Below are 15486 nucleotides of genomic sequence, written 5' to 3'. Positions count from 1 at the left end.
AACAAGGTATTCTTTAGTTAAAATCCCTTTGATAATTTCTGCATTGCTCTTTGATATTGAGCTTCTTATTCTAGAATTATTTTTTAAAGCAGATTAGCTGAACTTTGAAGTGTTTGAAACATAGGGGTGACTTAGTCTAATGCATCGAGGCTTACACATTGACAGCTAAAGGGAAACAGTGAAAAGGCATCTTCCTCCACTCATTTTTTTCTTTTGATTTCACTCTAAACTCCTTGCAGATTTATTAAAGCCACTGAAAGGTAACTCATTCTTAAGTATCTGAGTGGGGCTCAAAGGGTGAATTTTCACTGTATACTCTAGCTTAGTTCTTATTAACATTTCATATCATAATGCTGGTTTTAATGTTAGCACTCAGCTATTGGCTGATGTGTCCCTGGTGATTCACATATGCTGTCTCACCTGATCTTGTGTACAGTCTTCATAAATAGGTGTTTTTAATCTCACTTGCAACTCAGGTGAAATTATTTATAGCTAAAGGTGGATCCTTACCTTGGGCCTCTGGAGCAGCAGGGATTTCCATGTAGGTGGGTGGTTTGGGAGGCCTCCCAGAAGGTAGGAGGGAGGTCATGGGGAGAGTGAGAGGAAGGAGAAACCAACCAAAGGAAGCATTGTTGAAGGTGCTGAAGAACCAGTGAGCATTTGCCATGACTCCAGGGTCTCAGGAAGTGTTGAGAGGGCATCTTGGAATCATACCACTGAATCAAGGGAGACCAGGGTTGGATACACTGACCTCTCTCACCCACTGGTCAAGAGCTGCCTCACTTCCCCAGAACCTCAGGGTATGCTGAGATCCTCTAATCAGAAAAGTACCATGGTGCCTGGACATGGCTTGAGGTAGAGGTGCAGGGGTAGCTCCCACAGAACCACCTTCTATGGTGTCCCTGAGGGTATGTGACAGGAGACCCAGTGTTCTGTTAAAAGAACAGGACCCAGCTTGGGACTGACTCCCAAACCTGTGTTCCTTCCTCTGTGACAGACCTTCTTCCTATAAACACAGATGGGAGGTGGAAGATGACCCAGAAATGTAGGGCACACACGAGCTGTTAACAGTATGAAGAGAACATACCGAAGAAACATGTATGTCATTATATGTAATTAAGGAGTTTGCCCTCCTAGTTATGTTGCTTCAGGTAACACTAATTTGTATTCCTTGCATAGATTACAGTAAAGAAAATAATCCAGAGTATTCCAATAATTAGACACCATCCCTGATTTGAGATTAAAAAAAAAAAAATTTCAGCCAGGCACGGTGGCACATATCTATAATCCCAGAGCTCAGGAGGTTGAGGTAGGAGTATCCCAAATTCAAAACCAGCCTCAGCAACCTAGTAAGATCTTAAGCTACTAAGCGAGAACATGTCTCAAAATTAAAAAAAAAAAAAAATGTTTTTTAAAAGGGCTGGAGATATGGCTCAGTGGTTAAGCACTCCTGAGTTCAATCCCTGGTAGCAAAATAAACAAGCAAACAAAATAAACTCTATTACTGAGTTTTCAGGTCTGTCATGTATATGGAAATATTTTGTGCTCAGGAGTTGAAGTGGTAGGAAATTGAGGAGTGTGGGGGACAAAGGCAGATTGCATGGGGCCTCTTAGGCCATTGTTCATTTTGTGATCTGCTGTTTTGTTAAAAACCACTTACTAACATCCAGAAGATGGTGACACTCCCCACCCAGAGGTGGCTAGAGGGGGCATCACTGGGCCCTGTTCTCCCCAGGACGGTCAGGCTGCTGAAACTTTGTGCTGATACCTAGAGGTTCTGGAGTCACCCTGCCCTCTTGCTGAACTCCATCAAGCACAGTGTCACCCCAGAGTAGGTGTTCTGAAACCTTGAGTTCTGGAATATAAGAACTCGAGTGCCTTTTTAGGGTCTTCAGCCACCCAGAGCCAGGCAGGGGCTAGAGTTCCTACCGACAGATTGTTGGAGGAAAATGCCACATTGCTGTGTAATAGATCACCACAGACTGAGCCACTGAAAATAGTACAAAGGTTGCAGCTCCCAGCCTAGGCTTCAAGTCCAGGCCCGGTTTGACTGGGCTCTCTGCCCGCAGTCTCATGGGACTGGAGTGAGGGTGTCCCAGAGTGTGTCTTTCTGGAGGCCATGGAGCAAAACCTGCTCTCGGCTCATGCAGGTTGTTGCCAGAGTCCCAGTTCCCCTCGAAGTTGTGGCACCAGGGCATGCCAGCAGGGGACTACTCTCAGACCCTGGATGCCACATAATACTGGCCACATGAACCCACCATTGTCAGCACCAGCAACTGAGAATGGCCCTGTGTCAAATCCTTCTTGGTCTTCTCTCTGTCCAGGAAAAGTCCTGTCCTTTAGGAAAGCCTGGGTGGATCAGCCTCACTCAGACACTCCCCCTTTAGTGAAGTCACAGGGCTCAAATCCAGCACAGTCACAGTCCTGGGGCTTATGCAGGGCCAGCACATCAGGGAGCAGAGGTCTGGGTGACCTTAGGATTCTGCCCAAACCCTGTGTGAAGTACATAGGGCTTAAGGTCCCAAAGCCCTTTGTACTTCATATAGTCTAGAAATAACCCTTGACCCAAACAGGGTGAATAATGGCCCTGATGTCATTTTTATATTCTCCATATGTGGCTTGAGGAAAGGTCAAACCCCAAGGAAATATTTATCAGCTGGTATACTGGGATTCTTCATTAAGGTTGGTCATTTAGTAGTTTTTCTGCCTGTTACTGACTCGGGCCTAATTCGAAGGGCTGCCGTTCACTTTTGTTCTGAAGTTCTTCCACATTAGTTCATTAAATTTTCATACCAAAACTGGGTTAATATGTTAATCCCAGATTTCAGATGAGAAAGGTTAGCTGACTTATTAGCTAGGTTATGTGTTTGAGAAACAGCAAAGCCAGGTCCACACACTCTCTAACATACCACAATGGCTGCATTTTTTTTCCAATTTTTTTTATTGCAGTGAAATAGATAAAAATAAGTGCACAGTCAGTGGTATTAAATGTATTCACCACCCTACATCTCCAGATCTCTTTTCAGAATTAAAACTCTGTACAATTAAACACTTTCCCATTCCTCCCTCGCTCCACCTTCTAGAAACCGCCATTCTACCCTGTCTCTGGATTTGATTACTCTAGGCACCTCACAGAGCGGGAAATCAAACAACACTTATCTCTTTGCGGTTGGCTTATTTTACTTGGTGTAAAGGTTCAGAGGCTCCAAGGTTTATCCACATTGTAGCCTGTGTCAGAATTTCCTTCCTTTTTAAGACTGAAGAGAATTCCATTAATACATTCTTACTCTTAATATTCGAGTGCCGACTATCACCAGGCACTGAGCTTGGTTACAAGATATTAAAATAAGTACATCACAGTCCTTCAGGAACTCCAGGATTTTACCTTTTATATTGTAATTTATAAATCATCTACAAAAGTTTGAACACAGTGATGCAGGTTGTTCAGGAAGGAGCCACAGATTCCACTTGAGTTAGCCCAAGGATTGATTACCTGAGCATTAGGTCCTGAAACATGAGCAGCCGCTTATCTCTGAAGAGTGGGTGTTGCAGAGGAAAGGTCATTCCATCAGGGATCAGTGAAGGCCAAGTGCAGCAGAGAGGTTGGGGCAAAGAGGAACTGTCTGTGCAGTCAGGTGCCAGCCCACCTCAAAGCCATGAGCACCGTCCACACGAGGGAGGGCGACCGTTTCCCATCTAGTCCCTTTTCAGCCCTAACAGAGTCATTCTGCTTCCCCAGCTGAACTGGATGCTGAGCACACACAGAAGGTCCTGGAAATGGAGCACACCCAGCAAATGAAGCTTAAGGAGCGGCAGAAGTTTTTTGAGGAAGCCTTCCAGCAGGACATGGAGCAGTACCTTTCCACGGGATACCTGCAGATCGCAGAGAGGCGCGGTGAGCTGGCGCTTGCGGGTAAAGCCTTGGAAGTCCCTTTCTAGTAATAGACCCTGAAATCCAAGCATCGAGATCAGGCCATATCCATCTTGCCCTTGTTCTTCCAGTTCTAGGTTCTAGTTGAAGATTTCAAAAATAAATAACCTTTTAAAATTACAAACCAATTATGCTCATATAAAATTTGAAGGGAAAGAAAGAAAGAAAATTGCTTTCCTTGCAGTGCTGGGGATTGAGTCTAGGGCCTAGCACAGGGCAGAGCATGCTGAGTTACAGTCACACCTTTAGCCAGAAAAACACTTTTTTTAGAATGAAAAAGACAAATTATTCATAATTCTATAGCATAGGGTAAGATCTATTAATATTTTAGTGTTGTTCTTTTTGGTCTTTGTTCATGAGTCTATTTGTAATTGGTATCAATCTATACATCTATGTGGCTTTGTATCTTGACTTTTTTTTTCCTGGTACTATGGATTGAATCCAGGCAGGAATCCATGGAGCTACATCCTCAACTCTATTAAAAATTTTTTTGAGACAGGGTCTCACTAAGTTATTCAGGCTGGCTTTGAACTCGTAATCCTCTGGATTCAACCTCCCAAGTAGCTGGAATTCCTGGCATGTACCACCACACCCAGTTCTCTGAATTTTCTCAATATTGTATAGGGCTCTCTTCCTCATTATTAAAAGTTCTTTGAGGACTGGACATGTAGCTGGGAGAGAGAGAGAGAGAGAGAGAGAGAGAGAGAGAGAGAGTGAGAGTGTGTGTGTGTGTGTGTGTCTGTGTGTGTGAGTCTTAGTATGCATGAGGCCTCAGGGCTCAATCCTGGGGAACAAAAAAAAAGTTATTTGAAAGGATGTGTTTTAAAAGGTACATATTCATCATCAGGATGCATCCTAACATGGCCCCTCACTGTCCATGAGGAATCAATCCCAAGACCCACCCACACACACACTGCCAAAAATCTGTGCATGCTCAAGTCTCTTACATAAAATGTGTACTGTTTGCATATAACCTGTGCATTCCTCTGGAATCATCTTGAGGTTTAAATCATGTCGGGTTACCTAGGATATAAGTGACTGCTGTGAGCAGAGTTGTACCATGTTGTTTAGAGAATAATGTCAAGAAAAAAAAAAAGTCTGTATGGTTCAGTGCTGATGTACCCATTGGAGGCCTATCTACATTTTTCCACCTGAGGTTGATTGTGGAGAATGAGGTTATGGAGGGCCCACTGTATTTAATCAATTCCCTGGTTGAACATTTAGATTTTTTTTAACCTCTTTAATCAGTGCTGTGAGACATCCATATGCATAAATGAATAAGTCAACCAGGGTGGAAGTGAGGACACAGGACTCCTTCCACTGGCTGCCCCAGGAGCAGGGGCCAGGTAGGCAGGGCAGTGACTTCCGGCAACTTGTGTTCCCTCCAGCAGGTGCCATGGTCCCAGAGCCTGTTGCCCAGGGCACGTGGAAGAGAGCGTGTGCTTCCCTGTCCCTCTGGGCACCTCAGCACCTCCTGGAGATGTTCCTATCCAGATCTCTCAGTGCCCCACCCCTAACATGCCCCCTCTGTCTGGCTTTGTTTCTTCTTTGACATCCAATTCCCTGTCCCCTCCCGGAGAGGATAAAGAAATGAATGAAGGAAAGTGATGTAGAGAGAATAGATTATAGCTCTGTTGGGTGCCTCAGGCTGTGCTAACGGAAGTGGGTGATCAGTGACGCAGTTGGTGCTTTCCACGTGGGGTCTGGAGTGTGACTTCTCTAGCTCCCTAGTCAGCTTCTTCCCTTTTCACCCACTGACCTAGAAAGTCAGACTGCCCAGCTCAGGTGCCTAAGTGCTGAGTAGAGCAGCTGCCTGGCTCCTTGGGGAGGAAAGAGAGGCTCCCTCCAGGCTGCTTATCCTGTCATGGACACTATCATGGCAGATGCTGTGGACTGGGTGACCGAAATAGCAGAAGCGGATTCCTTCCGGTACTGGAGGGCTGTATGTGGCTTCTCGTGTCCTGGCTTAGCTGCCACCTCACTGTGGGGGCATGCACCTTGGTGTCTTATGAGGGCACTGTCTCTTGCTGGGTCCCAGCCTCAGACTCTGACTGACCTTACCTCCCAAGGGCCCTGTCTCCATGCTCACTCATTGGGGGTTGCAGCTTCAACTAGTGAGTTTTGAGGGCACACAGTTACTCCATATAGATACGCACACACTGGGCAACCTGAGATTCGAACATAGTGGAACTCTACAGCAATGCCTCAAGTCATGGGGGAGATGGGATGATAAAACTGTCACCAAGGGGCTGGGGATGTGGCTCAAGCGGTAGCACGCTCGCCTGGCATGCGGGCGGCCCGAGTTCGATCCTCAGCACCACATACAAACAAAGATGTTGTGTCTGCCGAAAACTAAAAAATAAATATTAAAAAACAAACAAAAAAACTGTCACCAAAATTCTCACTGCCCAACGATTTAACTCCACCCTGTTCAATTTTGTTGAGCACGTACTAGCCCACGGGAGACAAAGAGGAAATGAAATGAGAGTGCACCAAGCAGCACCTATTCTCACAGGGAAACACATGGGCACGCAACCAGGTGACCCATGGGGTAGAAGCTGCTGGGCTCCGAGCTCTTTTGGTGGCCAGTGTACCCTGGAGACAGGCCCTGGGCTGTGGATGTAGCAGCCTCCATGCCTCAGTACAGGTCTGTAGGGAGAAGAGACGTAGTGAACCCTTGTGGGACAAATGTCAGTTAAATATTAAATGGTTGAATTTTTGTGGTTTTGAGCCTCTCAAGAATAATTTTTTTCAAGCTTCAAGAAAGTGTTTGGCTCATTTAAGGTTAAAACTAAATGGAACCAGGCCCATGTTGCCAATGCACTGAAGGAGAAAGTAGCAGGCCATGCCCCTGTCGGCTCTGTGCCTCAGCTAGAGCTGCATAGGCCTCGCCACAGGGCGCACAGAGACTGCCTGACAGTCACCTGCGCTTTCCTATAGAGGGATTTTCATCTCCAGAGATGAATATGGGGACGTTTTAGATGAATCAGTCAAAATTAAAAATTGCTACAGTGAACAAGGGATTTTGGACTCACTCCACTGAATCAGAAATAGCAGTCTGAATTTTTTTTTTAACTTTCAAAAGCATCATTTTTTAATTAAGACAAGGCTATGGAAATTTTTACCCAGAAAATTTTCAGAGTAAAGCGCAAATGCCCATCTTTGAGCAGTTGGAGCATGGTGGGGCTGTGGGAGCCCATGGAGCCAGAGGCGGGGCCCAGGACTGAATTGCCACAGACACGCAGTGTGCTGGCGGGACCTGGGTATGCTGGGCACATGAGGTGCTCTGTAAGGGCCTGGACCAGGTTTGATCTCTGCGCCTGACAGGATCTGAGTCTTAGAAAAGCACTGTTATTGCTTTGATTCTGTGCTGAGTGCCTCAGGGCCGGACAGGGCAGTAGTTATGTACCTGTGTTCCTTGGCTCCCTATTCCCATAGATTGCATGTTCCTGTGGCTGTCCGGGGACTGCTGGTCAGCAGGGTTGAATCCCCTGGAGCCAGGGCGCCCTCTACCTATGGAGGCTGGCTCAGCCTTGGCATCTTCTCATCTGGGAAGAGAATGAGGTGACATTAGCAACAAAGTTAAGAAAGATAGACTTTATGAATTAAAAAGGCGCCAATACTAAAAGGTCACCCAAGAGACATTCCAGAAGGCAAAACTGTCTTAAAACAGGTGCCAGCGAATGGCTTGAACTTGGAGTAAAATCTCCCTAGGAGGGTTTTATTTAGAACTATGAGAATTACTGGTTTTCATTACTGGTTTTCATTTTAGTTAGGAAATATCATAAATATCCAAAAAAGAACTGATAGTTGCATAACATACCCACATTTCTACACTTAACATGTTACCTTTGTAACAGTTTTGAAGGAAATAATACTCCAGAGACACAGACATAAATAATAATGTCCACATGCCCCACCCAGCTGAGCCCCTTGCTGATCACACCGCCTTCCTCACCTCTAGGCGACCTTCACCACACACTGCGTCTGGCCTGTATTCCAAAACAGTATGTGGGTATGCTTGGCACATTTCAAAACCTTAGGGAAATGGTCATATGGTGTATGTCTTCATGAACCTGCTTTCTTGGGCAGGCATCTTGATAATCATCTGTATTGATATTTTCACCTCAAACTAAATTTATTTATATTGAACAAATATGCTTTTGCTGTGTTGATTAGTCTTCCCAGTTTTAACCTTTTATTAGGAACAGTGCTGGTCTGGACATTCTAGTTTTTTAAGAGCTACTTTAGGCCAGTGCTTCTCAAGCATGAGCAGCCTCCCAGGCTGGCACTCTCAGCAGGTCCCCAATGGTGCTGAGGCAGCTGCTGTTCTGGGGACCACACTTTGAGAACCACTTCTCTAGGGGGGAGTAAGTACTTATCATGCGGCATGCGTATCTTTAAGGTTACTAGATTCTGTTGCACTGTTTGCCAAGACATTTGTATCTGTTTGTAATCTTCCTGGCCATGTTTGTGTTCTGCTTACTTTATATCTTTGTCAACACCTCATAAAGTCAGATAAATTTTTGCCCAAAAAGTCAGTATGAAATGACATTGTTTTGGTTCTAACTTTGTTTTTCTTAGTTTACCTTCCTTTACCAAGTTTTAAGCTTATGGGTATTGGCCTTTGTTGATCTCTCAGATGCATGTAACTTCTCTCAATCTGGCTTAGATTGGTCTTTGCTAATTTGTAATAAGTTCCTGAGGCTGTCTTTGAACTTGTGCTCCTTCTACCTCAGCCCCCATGAGCCACTGACTGGGATTATAGATTTGTGCCACCACACCTGGCTCTAAGTCAAAATTTTAAGTGATCAGCTTTGCCAATTTTGTTTATGGTTTGTGAAAGAATGAACAAGGCTCATCATCGGAGAAAATGCCCTATTGAGGAACAGCTCTGCATATTTATAGAGCCAGGGGTGGTTTGACAATTATGACAGTCTAACAGTTTAATGGTTTGACATTTGGCATGGGGTGGTTTCTGATTGGTGGGTAAGGATCATGTGAGTCAGTAGGGCTAGTCTGATTGGTGGGTAAGGATCATGTGAGCCACCAGGGCTAGTCTGATTGGTGGGTAAGGATCATGTGAGTCAGCAGGGCTAGTCTGATTGGTGGGTAAGGATCATGTGAGTCACTAAGGCTCACCATTGGACGGCTCTTTTCGGGGGGATGGGGAAGTTAGTCTTTGGAGCCTGGTGACTCCCAACAGTTTATGCTTTTGTGTTTTAAGAAATTCTTCAAATTGTTTTTCACTTTACTTGGCTCTTTGTTTACTGACTGACATAGTCACAGGGCGGGGGTCCAACCCACGTGGACTTGCCCTACAGCAGTGACTGTTGGCTGCAGCCCTGGGACCCTGTAGGCACAGCCTTCTCTGTCAGTGTCTGTAAGTTCTTTAGTCTCCCCAGGCATTCTCCAGCTCCCGAGGCCTACTATCTCGCTCCAGTTCAAGACCATCCTAAGTATCATCAAGCAGCAGTTTGCAGCTGGAGACAGTTTTTGCAGCTCTGGTAAAAGTCTGTCAGAGGGGCTGATGCAGGGCCAGGGCACCGTCAACTCCCTGCACTGCCTATGACAGCCCCACACAAAGAACTTATTTGGTCCAGAGTGCCAGCAAAGGTGGAGAGGCCCTGTTTTATAGTGAGTCTAGATATTTGCTATGTGCCCCCACCTGTACCCCCACACAGGCCATTGTTCTTCAGGATCACTGTGTCCTCTGTACAGTGTTCAAGTTTCAAGTTCTTTGCAAAACCTTGTCCAAAATTTGGCTGGAATTGCATTAAGCTTCTGGACAGAGCCTTGGCCTCTGCTGGATCATAAACCTCCTGGTTTATTCCTGAGCGTGGAGGGAGTTGCCTCAGATGCTGCTGGCACCAGGAATTTGTATTTTAAGAGTGATCCCTTCCCCTGGTGGTGATGGGGAGTGAGATTGTTGTTCTGGCAGATTTTCCATGAGTTGCCTTTTATTTTCTACATTGTTATCAGTAGAACTCTTTAGACTTTTCTGTACTTAAGCTTGGGTTTGCATTTGCATTCCCAAAACTCTTCTTTTGTCCCACTTGGGACTGCTCCTACCCCAGCCAGAATGCCCTGCTCCAAGTATCACCTGGAAACCAAGCGCCCAGGAAATAGAATAAGTGCTATATAGGGGCCAAGGCAACAGTGAGTGACCAAAGATGACTTAAGACAGACTTAAAACAGCATGCTATTTGGCAGAAGATGCAAGATGGTTTGCCCAATGCCAATAAAATCTACTTTTTAACTTATTAGGAACAAAAAGTACAGTGTCTTGTGTTGTGAATCTTCTCAGAGCCCATGGGCAGCATGTCATCCATGGAGGTGAACGTGGACATGCTGGAGCAGATGGATTTGATGGACATCTCTGACCAGGAGGCCCTGGATGTCTTCTTGAATTCGGGTGGAGAGGAGAACGCTGTGCTATCCCCGGGGTTAGGTAGGATGGACATCCCTGTGTAAATGACCCTGTTCTTACTAGCATCCCCTGGGCAGTCTCCCCACACCTGTGTCTGGCCTGGACATTGGCGGGTTCTCCTCGGGGGTTTTAAATTTCTACCCCAGCACCTCAGGGAGGAGGGGGTGCATCATCTAGCCCAGAAATTGGAGAACTGGAATCTGGGTGTCGGGGGCTGTCCTGCTCAGCTGGCACTTGGCCTAAGGGTTATCTTTTTAAAACTCCTTCCCACTCACATTCAGTTCAGCGGAATTTGACCATGGTCAGTTTGGGCACTCTTGTCAGTATTGTAAAGACACCTGTAACCCCATGGGGCCCCTAACTCCCATCTCAAGCCTTCCCAAAATTGTTTCAGTTCATTCAACAATAATTGGGTGAGGTACTGGATCTGTACCTGGCCTCACCACACTTGAAGCTATAGTACAATTCTTCTGGCTGGGAATTGAACTCTGGCCTCACACGTGCTGGGCAAGCCCTCTACCACAGGGCCACAGTCCAGCCCTGGCTGTATATGATGCTTCACAGGCAGCTCTTAAATTTCACTCACAGAAGGGGAAGGCCAGGCCCCGCTCAGCCACACTGCAGCCTTCCCTAGGACATTCTGCCAGCAGCAGGGAGCCCACTTCCTCTGGCCTCTCCTCTCTGCTTGGCAAACCTGTGAAAGCACTCTCTTCCTGGTCCTGTCCCGAGAAGGTGGGACACTGGAAATAAGAGGGGGCTGGGAGAAATTTTAGCAGGAGGATGTAAAATGTATTCCTAGAAGAGCTTCTCTCTACTCGGGAACTACCCAAAGATAGTTCTCTTGGCATTCATGTTCTGGGTGGCTTTAAAGGATATGTACAGAGCAAGCAACTCAGGAGGAAGGAGGGTTGGAAATTTTGAGACCAGCCTCAGTAAGACTTTATCTCAAGAAGGGCTGGGGATGCAGCTGTGGGAGGGGAGAGATGTGTAGATTACCATGAGAGACTTGTGTAGATTACCATGGACCCCAGCTCAGTCTTGCTGGTCTGTTGTTCGCTCAGACCACCAGCTGCCTCTGGCCTGCTTAGCTCAGTAAGCCCAGGGTTGTTCCTGCATGGGGCTGAGCAGTCTGGCAAATTTACAGGTGTCATAAAACTTTGCTAACGGAATTTCTTTTTCCCTTTGGGTACCAGGGATTGGACTCGGGGGCACTCAACAACTGAGCCACATCCCCAGTCCTATTTTTTTGTATTAGAGACAGGGTCTCACCGAGTTGCTTAGCACCTTCCTAAATTGCTGAGGCTGGCTTTCAACTGAGATCCTCCGCCTCCCAAGCCACTGTGCCCGGCCTAACAATGTATTTTAATTTCACAGGGCCGGAAACTGACACCTGTCAGAATGAAATTACTCTTCAGGTTCCAAATGCCTCAGAGTCCCTGCCCAAGCTACCTTCCTCACCCTGTGTGTGCACAGAATCGGCCACCCTGGACCCCAGTGAAGGTGGGGAATGCCCCCTTGTCCAGTCTGATGAGGAGGAAGTTCAGGTGGACACTGCCCTGGCCACTTCCCATGCTGACAGCCAGGCCACTCCAGATGCTAGTGATGACAGCGACTCAAATCAGGAGGAGTGACTGAAGTGTCAGCCGTGCACAGAACGCTCCTGTAAAGCCAGGTTTTTAATGATTTTACACAATTGCCAATGATGTGTGAGAAACTGACAGAAGAGCTGACAATAAAGTTTGAGGACTTTGAACACTGACTTGGGAGAGTAGCTGGTTTGTACAAAGGCTTCTGCCTACATAGGTCCTCAAGGCCAGCATGACAGGGGTTGCTTAGAGCACAGTGAAGGGACACCCACTAAGGCAGCCTCCCCAGAGCATGGCTGGGCCCTGGGGCTCCACAGTGGCTCAGGCCTGAATGAACATAGCAAGCCCTTTACAGGTTCACAGTCTACTTCTATTAAAAGGTAAGTGATTAGACTCAGCTGACACTCTTGGGTTCACAGCTGGCCCAAGCGCAACACTGGAACCTCTGGGGCAAAGGAACAGGCAGAAGCAGCCATTCTTACTCCTGCAGAGAAATTGGGGGCCCAGGCTGGCTCTGACCCAGCCACCAGCGCACGGAGATCAGGGAGCAACAAGACTCCCTTCCTGAGGGCAGATCAGCCTTTGCCCATTGACCAGAAGAGAGAGCGCCCATTCCATTCACTCATCTTCCACAAGACAAATGTCCAAAAAACTTTGTTTTTATTATTAAACCTTGTAGTACAAACCTGAAAAGTAAACAAACTGGCAATAAACCACATGAAGTCTTCCCTCAAGGGAGGGGTGCAGAGCAGCGCTAATAAATTAAATGTCAAACTGTAAGCCAGAGGCAGAAGTTTACTGTCAAAAAGAGGGAAAAGTACACAGCAAGGCCATAAAAACCGGACAACCACATTGGAAAACACTTGACTGTTTATGTAATTGTTAAATATTCCAAAACAGTTCAGTCTTCTGCAACAACAACCAACAAAGTGGATCCTAGGACGTTCCTGGCAGTCGCCACTGGCAAGCTCAGTGCAATATGGGCAGCTACGGGACTGATGGATCCAATTATGAAACAAAGAACAGCTTGTGAAAACAGTTTCCCTTTTTATTCCACACATACTGTACACACAACCGGAGAAGGGCAACAGCTACTCCATTATTATTTTTTTGTTGTTGTTCAGTGATGTAAGCAGCACTTATAAATGTTACAAGAAAAACCCTGTAAGCATCCAATCCAACCGATGAAGAAACTGAAATGTAAGGCTTTTCTTCATCTTGTCTTCTCACCCCTCCCCGCCCCCCAAGAAAAGGCTCAAGTATTTAAAACAATTTACAGGCATATGTACAAAAGGGATGGGATTTTTTTTTCTTTTTGTTACAACATGGACAGAAAAAATAGACAAGATGAGCACAAATGCATTTTCACATTCAAAAAGAACTGCAGACCTCCTAGTGGCTCTAAATGTGATCATAAACAAATTTAAAAAAAGATTAATGCTGACTTGTGAAGGTGTGACAAGAAGCAGCGAGATGAAGATGGAATGTCAGATTGCACGTCGATGGCACAGAAGCACCTGCGGCTCCCGTCGCTTTTCCTTTTTTTCCTTAAGGATGCTATTGAAGGGTTTTTTGATAAAGTAGCCAACAGCACCAAAAAATAACAGAAAGGATTTCCTAATGAAATCAGGCACAGGTCTCCCTCAGTGACCCTCCAAGGCAGGCAGTCTTTGTCTTCGTCCTCTCTTCCTCACACGGATGCATAGTGATGTGCTGGTAACGAAAACCTAGTCGCTCGACCTCCACATTTCGCCTCTGGTTAGGAAACAACGTCCGCCTTCAGCTGCCATAACCACCCAACGAACAAAACGGGGCTCTCCGGTTTACAAATCACAAACTCATCTTGCACATGACAGAAGAAAAGACAGCCAAAGTAAAGCCATTTCTTTTCAAGTTTTTTTTTGTTTTGTTTTGTGTGTGTGTGTGTGTGTGTCCTATCCCTTTTCCAATCTAAAAAAACCTGCTCACATGACTGATGGTTTTAAAATTTGTTCTCCAAACTTCACCCTCTTCAAAAATGGGTTAAAAAGCCTTTTTTCCCCCAACATTAAAAAAAAAACAAAACAAAACAAAAAAAAAAAAAACAAGGGCTTTTATCAGCCACAGGGGCGATACAAATTAATACAGCCCCTCAAGGGTTTTTAAAACAGTGAATATACGGCAGTTTCAAAAATCTGACTGCAGTGTCTAGGTATTCTAAGTACAAAAAAAAGTTCAACAGTTTAATGCTAAAACAAAATTAGTTCTCTAAAACCAGAAGAAAATCTTCTTTAGAGCTAGTGCAAAGACAGCTTGTATCCTACAGCAAGTACTCCAAACTAGAATATAATAATTACAAAAAAATATATATAAATTGACCATGGTGTTGGCATCTTCATGACGAGCTCGAAGCACTTTTGGATGAACCGGAGGACGCCAGCCGGGAAGGCGGCACGTCCACGGTCGCTCTCTTGCGGGGGCCTCTTTTTGGTGTGGGTTTACTGAGACAGTTCTCGATGGTGCCGTTTTTACCGGATACTTTGCCACAGATCTGATTGACCAGACTGATGATCTGCTCCTGCAGGGGTGGAAAGCAAGACAGTTAATGCAGCAGGCAAGGGCCCCAAGGTCCACTCGGGTCGAGCTGAGAGAACAGCAGCTCATCACCAAACCACATCAGCACGGGTTTCTGAGTGTGGGGAAGCTCAGGGCCCCACGGGATTTTGAGGTGCAGTGGGCCTGAGAAGGAGTGGACAACATGCAGGAGACGTGGCCCCAAGGGGCCTTCCTTACCAGGCTGGACCCACCTGGCTGAACCCCTAATAAATGTCTTGGGAGGACAGCATAGAATAGGCTAAAAGAACAAGTCCCATAACTGCATACAGGAAGTATGTAATTATTTCCTAAGAATGGCATTCAGATCTGTGTTCACACAACCGTCTGCAAATTGATTCACCATGCAGACGGCACTGCTGGCCACGGGGCTGACCTTTTCCTGATGCCATCAGGTGGAGGAGTCATGTCATCCTACCCAGCTGACCCCAACTCTGATTACCAGGTCACTACCCCCCCACCCCACCCCCCAAGCAGAACTTAGGATTTGTGGCCAAGTTCTGCAGCGTTGCTCTGACACTGCAAGTTATTTAACTTGGCCTCACAAATAAATGCAATGACTGCTGTTTACATATACATGTCTCCACTGTTAACTGCACTGTAGGGGACACAGCAAACACCAGCGTCCTTGTACTCCCCCAAGAAACACTGACCATGGGCACAACTCGCCCTATAACCATCTCATTTAAAAAACTCGGGAAGGAGGCACAAATGTACATTTCTCAACATCTCTCAGGGCAGTGCTGGCCTACAACCATGTGGTCCCAGGCAGAGGAGGAGGCCAGCCTGGTACAAAGGACCCACAGCCAGCCACAAGGGCTGCTCTCTGGAGAGCCCTAAGCAAGGGCCGGCCCACATGTTTGTACACACAGCTGCCATGGCCATGTACAAAGTCCTAGGTGGACAGCAGCTTTCTGCCGAGCAGTTCCTTCATTTGAAGCTTGGAA

General features: G+C 46.2%; 2 protein-coding genes across 4 annotated transcripts in view; one reads left to right on the top strand and one right to left on the bottom strand.

The window, feature by feature from the left end:
• Dtnbp1 (dystrobrevin binding protein 1) overlaps window positions 1-12120 on the top strand; it is a 122930-nt gene extending 110810 nt beyond the window's left edge. For 2 of the 3 annotated variants that reach the window (XM_076859229.1, XM_076859227.1), the window contains 3 exons: window positions 3740-3913; window positions 10239-10382; window positions 11736-12120. In XM_076859229.1, the coding sequence (XP_076715344.1) occupies window positions 3740-3913; window positions 10239-10382; window positions 11736-11992 (575 nt within the window). In that variant the 3' untranslated portion in view covers window positions 11993-12120. The remainder of the gene's footprint in view (window positions 1-3739; window positions 3914-10238; window positions 10383-11735) is intronic. The other variant, XM_076859228.1, reaches the window with a different exon arrangement.
• Window positions 12121-12588: 468 nt separating this feature from the next.
• Window positions 12589-15486, bottom strand: part of Jarid2 (jumonji and AT-rich interaction domain containing 2) — a 224755-nt gene continuing 221857 nt past the window's right edge. Inside the window, exon 18 of the mRNA XM_076859226.1 lies at window positions 12589-14504. Within this exon, the coding sequence (XP_076715341.1) occupies window positions 14322-14504 (183 nt within the window). The 3' untranslated portion in view covers window positions 12589-14321. The remainder of the gene's footprint in view (window positions 14505-15486) is intronic.

The sequence above is a fragment of the Callospermophilus lateralis genome, chromosome 6 (genome assembly GCF_048772815.1).
Source record: "Callospermophilus lateralis isolate mCalLat2 chromosome 6, mCalLat2.hap1, whole genome shotgun sequence".
Lineage (NCBI taxonomy): Eukaryota > Metazoa > Chordata > Mammalia > Rodentia > Sciuridae > Callospermophilus > Callospermophilus lateralis.
The sequence above is the reverse complement of the archived record's forward strand: the minus strand, read 5'-3'. Positions and strand labels throughout refer to the sequence as shown.